At 41.3% G+C, this 8,598-nt stretch overlaps 1 protein-coding gene across 1 annotated transcript in view; it reads left to right on the forward strand.

Moving 5' to 3' along the window:
* Positions 1-795: 795 nt before the first annotated feature.
* Positions 796-8,598, forward strand: part of LOC107593012 (bone morphogenetic protein receptor type-2-like) — a 42,057-nt gene continuing 34,254 nt past the window's right edge. Inside the window, exons 1-3 of the mRNA XM_016282594.1 lie at positions 796-850; positions 3,482-3,670; positions 4,703-4,873. Coding sequence (XP_016138080.1) covers positions 796-850; positions 3,482-3,670; positions 4,703-4,873 — 415 coding nt within the window. The remainder of the gene's footprint in view (positions 851-3,481; positions 3,671-4,702; positions 4,874-8,598) is intronic.

An 8,598-nucleotide genomic window follows, 5' to 3' on the forward strand; every position in this document is an offset into this window, starting at 1 on the left:
GTAATGCTGTAACAGTATGGTTGGCTATATCATCAATCAGCATTTAAGTGATTGGAAACATGGGTCAGTTTTCAGAGAGGAAAATTGACTTGATTTTTCAGAAGACAGTTGAGAAAGCTCCTTCACCAACTCTATGCTAATAAACACAGATTTTGTCTGCGTGACCTGCTCTAAGGTTTAGCGTCCTGCTGTTTTTCTCCAGCACACAAACTCTTAAGCCACTTATGGTCTTGATTCGTTGCTCTGGAGCCAGCCAAAACGCTACAGTGTTTTCCTTCACCATGTGTTGCTTTGTGATTGGATCTGAAGGCCCTGCTGTAGGCCGCTCTTTTTCCTCTGCACCCCTGTGTTGTGGGGTAGGTGTGCGGCTTAACTGCCAAATTACAGGAAACCGTTGTGCCTAATGACCTGTCTCACTGACACAAAAACAAAGACGGGGCCTAAAATACACAATCAACGTGATATTAATGTGATATTACACCCCAGTCACTCTCTCGTAACTGCACAAACACAAATGCTCAAAGAGGAAGAGGACATGAGTGCTATCTGGCTCAGCCCTCATATGCTCATTACCGTCAGTTGAGACTGGATCCTCCATCTTTACCCCATAATTGGGAGGCATCTCCGAACCATCAGCAGCCCTTTATGGCCCCCAGTGGAGCTCTGTGTTTTGTTTTGAATAGGGGCTCCCCAAACTGAAACTATTTATTTTCCCCTCCACACCGCTGAGGGACCGTTTTGCGCCTCGGTCTCGGGTTGAACAGCCGCGTTTTAGATTAAGGATTGGTCGATATAATGAGGAGTCCTGCAGCGTCAGGCATCCGCGGCTACGCTGAGGACACATTCATCTGTGCTCGCGTTACCACTTGCTGGTGTGTGTGCGGCGGGATACAAACCGGTGCAGCCGTTTCAGGCTCCGCTCCTGTAGAGGAGCAGACAAAGGCCTCCCCCAGGGACATACAGCGGCAATTCTCTCTCTCTCTGGACTCACAGGGGACGTGGATACCGGCGATGATGCTACCAGGGGGCTTTTTTCCCCCTCCCAGCTCACTTGTCTGAACGCTGTGAATACAATGGTCCAGATGCATGAATTCGCCAAGCCTGTTAAATGAGTGGCATTATGATTTTTCCCTCTCAATTTGACAATTTGCATGACAGTGCGGGAAAGAGAGAGAGGATTAATTCATTGGATACAGTTGGGGTGAGTGCGGGTCAGCTGCGATGGAGATTGCGATCAGCCGACAGCAGAATTCAGCCCTGCTGGCTCTGCTCATGAAAATGAGGGCAGTCCTGTTGGCTAGGGCCCTTATCTGTCATCACGGTTTTGTGTTCTCTAAATACACGGCACCGCGCAAAACGTTCATTTTCTACACGTATGCTCAGCGCACTGTTGTTTCCCCCTCCCTTCCCTTGTTGTCATGACAGTGACTTACGGGAAGCTTTGTGATGGAGTTTTTTGGGTGGTGCGCATTGTGTACACGTAAGCAAATGTGTACATGGTTGGATGGAGGAGCAGCAGGTGCCGTGGGGGCCCCAGGTGTTTCGCTCCCAGCATAAAACCATCGGACAGTTTCAAATCTCCCCACCCCTCCTATTGCATCCGATTAATCAAGGTTTAGCTACGATCAGAAGTACGTGCCCACATTCAACCTGATTATCCTCACACAGAATGAACTCTTCAACTTCCTCCAGGCAGGAAATCATTTTGTAGGACTGAAAAAAGTCAAGTAGGCGCACACGGCATCCTGCATTGATTTTGTGGGGAAATCTGTGTTAAAGATGAATGTACTTAGCTGAAAGCTTTATTAAATTTGCCAACATGTGAACCAAACTGAGAGACCATTTTGAAGGCTCAGGAAACCTTTGCAGGTGTTTTGAGTTGATTAGCTGATTGGTATGTCACCATATTCTTATTTGTTGAGATAGTGAATTGGTGGGGTTTTGTTAAATGTGAGCCAAAATCATCACAATTAAAAGAAACAAAGACTTAAACTACTTCAGTCTGTGTGCATTGCTTAGACGTAATCCCCAAAACAGAGCTTTACACTTGCGCAAAACAAGACTTTGTTTCTTCAGTAGAACACAAATGAAGATTTTTAACACAAACTGTTGCAGTCTGTCAGTCTTATAATAGAGGTGAATGAGAATCATGGCTTTGAGAGTAAAAAAAAACATAAACAAAACCAAATTAAGCCCTGCGGCTCGTGATGATACATTGATGTGTAAAGACACAAAACGTTCGGTCTGTGCAAGAAACTGAACAGTATTTATATCGTTTTTTACCTCTGATTCACACAATGTCCGAACTGTTCGAACTGTCCTGAGCGGCGCGTCCTCCTCAGCGTGTTCTCAACAGCAGGCGTGTGAGGCGTCGTCGTCATCTTCTTGCTTTACGGCGGATCGCAGACTTATAAGTGCATTACTGCCACCTATCTCTCAAATGGACCATTGACACTCTATCTACAATCTCAATTAGGAGTGTCAATGGTCCACTTTTATTCATTGGGTGAATCAGAGGTAAAAAACGATGTAAATACTGTTCAGTTTCTTGCACAGACCAATTGTTTTGTGTCTTTACACATCAATGTATCGTCACGAGCCGCAGGGTTTAATTTGGTTTTGTTTGTGTATGTTTTTTTTTTACTCTCAAAGCCATGATTCCAATTCACCTCCATTGACAGATTGCAACGGTTTGTGTTAAAAATCTTTGTTTGTGTTCTACTGAAGAAACAAAGTCACCTACATCTTGGATGCCCTGGGGGTAAGCAGATAAACATCAAATTTTCATTTTTGGGTGAACTATCCCTTTAAGGTTAAATGAATCAATAAGATTACTAAAATAAAATAAAATAAATAATAATTATTATCATACTTAACACATTAAGTTTGACAAAATAAAAATGTTTTTGTAAAAAATGTGCAACACGAAAAATATAATTTTTGACTTGATGTAAAGTCAAGAAGCCTTTTTTGTCTGATTTGAATGGTGATGTTAAAATACGTTATTGACGTAATCTTAGCCAACGGGTTTGGAGATTTTGATCTTTCCCCATTACTGATTATCAAAAAAAATAAATAAATGTTGGGCAGGGAGTGGTTCTATCCATTGGTTGTTGATTTTTGAGATGTGGGTGTTACACTAAAGATGCTTGCAGGGGAAAAATGATTGGAGAAGTCCTGTATATGTCCAATTCTGAAAATAAAAAAATAGAACCTATATGGAATCGTTCACAATAAGATCTATAACATGCATTTAGAAAATAGATTTCATGGTGAGCTGTCTACATAGATAATAGCCACCTGGGGGTGTTTCCAAGATGGCTGCCATGTGGACTGACTTGCCTTAAAGGGCCTGGTATAAGTAATGATCACTTTGCTTTTCCAGAGAGTGTGTGTAGGCCTACAGGAAGTGTTTCTACTGGATGTTGTGTGTTCTGTTGTTAATAATCGAATCTTTTTCTCTCATTTTGTATCTCGGCAGCTGCTCAGAGTGAGGAGAGAGAGCGGGAGTGTGCATTTAATGACCAGCACCAGCAGGTGGATGAGCAGAGTGTGGCTGCTGACTGGCACATCACCAGAGAAAATAACACCATCCTGTGCAGCAAGAGCAGCCGCTGCTATGGCCTGTGGGAGAAAACACACGATGGAGAGATTCGCCTGGTCAAACAAGGTCAGAATGAACTCAAACACACACAAATTTTTGCATATATACTTATGAGGACTTTCCATTGACTTGTGTTTTTCTTAAAGAGACAGTTCAACCAAAAAATTGTTTCAGAAGTTTGTCCATTATTACCCATTGTAGTTTTAAAGTATGCTTTTATTTCATGCTAAGCATTTTACTCGATGAAAAATTACAGCATACTGGTTTGCAGGGGTGTGGACTCGAGTCACATGACTCGAGACTTGACTCGGACTCGAGTCCCAAATTTGATGACTTGCGACTCAACTCGACATAATTAAAGAAGGCTTGAGACTCGACTTAGACTTTGACAGCAAAGACTCGAGACTTGACTCGGACTCGAGTCCCAAATTTGATGACTTGCGACTCAACTCGACATAATTAAAGAAGGCTTGAGACTCGACTTAGACTTTGACAGCAAAGACTCGAGACTTGACTTGGACTTGAGCCCTGTGACTCAGAAAGACTTTATGGTCAGATCAGAGTCGTTATCACTCTAGACGCGTCCCTGCAGCGTGCTTAATTAAGTTAATGAAACCGTTTACTTCTTGACTGAACTATTCATTTAAATTAAGTTAATAACTGCACTCTAACCCAGATTCTCCTTAATAGGTTTGCATGATTGTGTTTTTGAACATTCAGTAAATTTCTTGTCATGTTAAATATAATATAATATAATGAATTAAAAACATATATACAGTATATACTGTATATATGTGAATTTTAAAATGACAGTGAATTAAGCTAAATTCATTTATTCATTAATACTATATATAAACACACATACACACACACACATATAGATAGATAGATAGATAGAATGATTGAATTTTATGGATGAATGTATGAAATTTAATATGAGTGAAAAACTTGATATATTAAATTAGCTTAATATATAATATAATATAATATAATATAAAGATGCACACACACGTTTTTCATCCCTACACATTCTTACAGACTTTGCTATCTCAGTGTCTCACTATCGTTCACTCAACCATCTGCATCCTTTTTTTGCAGGCTGTTGGACTTACATTGGTGACCAGCAGGACTGCCATGACGACCGTTGCGTGGTTACCACCACGCCGTCGCAGATCCAGAATGGCACCTACAGATTCTGCTGCTGCAGCACCAACATGTGCAACGTCAACTTCACAGAGAACTGGGTGCCCAGCCCCACCAGCACCACCCGTAAGTCCTACAATCACTAAACAGAGCGCTTCTTCATGTCTAGATCTCATCTGAAACCTCCATGTCATATCATGTCATGTCATGTTCATGTCCCGTCTGAGAGTCAACGCCCGTATTAGATTTCTGTGACGCAGTAGAACTGGTCTAGCAAGATCCATTGTCATCAGTCTCACCACAATTCATGCTGATCTCTGTAACATTCTCATTTGAGTGTGCATGTTGTCATATAAATCATCAGATTACAGTGTTTAAGTCCACATCTATAAAGTACTCTTTTAGATGATGATTGTCATATCAGCTCTTTTCTACAGCTTCACTGTAAGTGCCAGTTTAATTATTGTAGTATTAACCCTAAAAAGGAGAAGCTTGCTAAAATTAACTTGCACTAGAATGACCGACAGTAACACACTCAATTACTAACATTAGAGTAGCTGTGTGTGGGTGACTATGATTTTACTGTTGAGAAACACATTAACGCTAACTGCATTTAAGGCCTTCAGCTGTGTCTGCAAATAAAGAATGTGATGCATTATGGGGTCGAGTTCTATTCTGGTCTATCTGATTGTATAAATCACGCTGTGTGTTTTGGACTGATTTCTCAGTTTTGTTCTCTTCTACTAACTACGGTATCGACTGCGCTCTGGAATGTTGAATAAGAAAACTCAATAGTCTAATAGTTGTATTGACTTCTATGTAGTTGATGGAAGGTCAGCATCCTCTCGTCCATGAGGTCATGGCTTTTCAAAATGAATGCCCACACGTTGTTGTAAAGTAGCTCTCTCTTGTGTTCTCAAGCACTTTTGTAATGCAAGTATGTCTGTAAGCGTCTCTGTCTTTAGTTTTTACAATTAGCACTGGGTCTATTTCCAAGATCACAGTAAGATCAACAATAAGATCTGGCTGTTGCCCTTTTTCAACATATCCCATGATTCCTAAGTCATAGGTGAACTCTGTAGGCTGCCAAATATCATTCTTACGTTAGCCCATATCAGAGTTGTTTAGGTAACTATTAACTGGTTTGATTGTTGGCATGCTAATGGGGCAAGTTAGTTTACTCAACAGCCAGCTTGGCAATGCACCCAAGAATGATAGAAATTTTAATAATTTGTAAAACACATAAGATCCAACGGTAATGATTTAGCTCCCCTTGTACAGTAAAAACCTAAGGTGGTTTACTGTTCATAACTTGGTTTCCACTGGTAAAGCTAGTCATTTTTAATGAATTCAAAGGTGTTTACAGAAGGGTGGCCAACAAAGTGGTTCATTTTCACTAGCCATTTTGCTTGCTTTACAGTGGTTTTGGACATTTGTCAGCTGGTAGGACTGAGAGACCATGTGGAAAACTTGTTGAACACCAGCTTGGCCAAAACTGGCAGACCAGTTCACTAGCCTAAACCAGCAAACTACCTTCTACATTGACAAAATCAGGTGTTGAATCTACAAAAAGCCAATTAGATATTTAAAAAAAAAATCCAGACTTTATATTCTGTATCCATCACATTGAACATTGCGAATCCACCAGTTTGTTTAAACTCTGAGTAGCCCGTCTGCTCCTCTTGATAGTGTCTCTGGTTAATAAATACTGTGTGACTAGCTAGAGTCCAGCTTAGTGCTCTTGCTTCCAACTAACCAACACATCCTTTCATTTCCCATCTTCGCTCTCCTAGAGCTGTCTTATGCCTTATCTCAGGACAAAACCACGGCTTTACCTCTTTCTTTGTGCCCTCTCATTCTCTTGCTCACTCTCTCAGTTCTTTTTCTCCTTTTGTGTTGCCTTTGAGAGTGTATCTAAAGAAAGTGCCGGATGGCCCTACTAAAAGGATAGAAATGAGTCACCACAAACGCAATCAAACAATAAAGCGAAAAATAGAGAGAAATACGAAAAAAAAAAAAATCAGTGGCTGTCAGATTTTATTTGAGTTCAGAGTTATTTGCATGCTGCTTCGCTTCTCACACCTCTTTTCAGTGCAATTGTTTTGCTTTTAGTCTCCTTGTCCCCTAGCATGACTTCTCATTTGAAGAGCCTTGAAGCACATTTTGATTTGGGAAATAATGGAAAAATAAAAGGTTTTAGGTTTCTCAAAGCCATCGCTAATGAATGCATGTTCAGACTTTGAAGGCTTGACCCTGGAAATCAACTTTGCACAACAACATTCAAATTAATCTGTCTCTAAAGACAAGATGAGAGGTTGAATGTATTAATGCAGGGGAGGGAGCCCCATGTTTGGCGCCATGCCTGCGTGAAGAGGCCACAGAGTTTGAGGACTAAAGACTCAATGTTGGCCAATCGTCTGTCTGCTGTCGAGTGTTACCGGGCAGAATGCCCGTGCACATGTGTCTTCTGTATCCTCAGACGGCATCGGACCGTATGTCCCCTCACTGCCAGCACAGAGCTGGTCAAACCCTCTTTTTTTCATTTTACACTGCAGGTTGCAAAATGAGGCCATGCACTGCATCCAAACCCCACCCAGCCACAGCTGTCTCTCACCGCTGTCCGCGAAAATGCCAACACGCAGAGCGAAAGACACCAGACTGACATTATCCGCAGTCTGCAGCACATGTGAATAGGTTCTGCAGTCTTGTGCAAAATGTAGCACTTGCATTGATGGACGATGTCCGCACATGCATGTTTAAGCCTACTGAGTGTGAGGCAGCTGACATCCTCACTTGTTATACTATCCATTTACCAATATTTTCACCCCTCCAACACACAGTTCCCGGTACCGGATGTGTTATTCCGTAAATGCATGGGTTTTTTATAGATAAGTGAAGTGCAGATTTGGAAATGTTCCCTCACCCCACTCTCTATGTTGGAGAGCTGCTGTGGTGACTCATTTGTTTTGTTTTGCTTTTTAATTTATGGCAGCTTTTCAGCTCTCAGAAAATGGGCAGCACAACAAAAACACGCTTTTAAAGCAGGATTTCAACAGGAGGAGGATGTCATACCAGAACCAAAGGCTGTGACGGGGAATTATTTCACTTTTAATCCTGTAGAGTAGCAGACATGAAGTTGTCCTCCGTGCAAACATATTCCCTGGAATGATGGTAATTGTTGCAGCTTTCCAACCTGCGACGAGTGAGCGTCAGTTTAGAAAGATTAGGGTGGCATGGTTACTTACTTTTATTTCACTAACAAGAGCAGAAGGTGGAAAAAGACTCATTCTACAAACACAGATTTAGATGATGCTCACAGTTTACACTATCAAACATGCTGTTCTGCTGCATCACAGAGGCACTTTGTTAGTGTTTGTTTCTGTGCGTGTGTTTGTGAGGATGTGCGCACACCTGCTGACTACGATGAGCAGCGAGGCTGAGGCGGTGCCCAGCTGTTCTGACATCAACACAATACAACTGTCTCTGTGGCTCACACTGCTGAATACGGGCATGTCATTTTAGCTTTTATGTATGACATGCGGCATGTGATTTACAACACCGACTTTCACGCAAGAAGATTTTACAAACATGAAATGCATTCCCATTTGTTTAAAAGCTTGTACTGAGATTATCCCCTGTTTTTTATCTTTTGGTTTGCTTAATTTTTGCATGTTGCGGTTTTAAGATTTGCATGTTGTTGTTGTTTTGTTTGTAGCTTCCCATGCTTCTGTTTGTTGGGCCAAGTTGTTGTTGTTTTTTCATTGTTTTTATACTTAAAAAAAAAGTTTTATACTCTGACCTATGAATATCTATCTATCTATCTATCTATCTATCTATCTATCTATCTATCT

The sequence above is a fragment of the Sinocyclocheilus grahami genome, unplaced genomic scaffold (genome assembly GCF_001515645.1).
Source record: "Sinocyclocheilus grahami isolate Dianchi unplaced genomic scaffold, SAMN03320097.WGS_v1.1 scaffold162.1, whole genome shotgun sequence".
Taxonomy (NCBI): domain Eukaryota; kingdom Metazoa; phylum Chordata; class Actinopteri; order Cypriniformes; family Cyprinidae; genus Sinocyclocheilus; species Sinocyclocheilus grahami.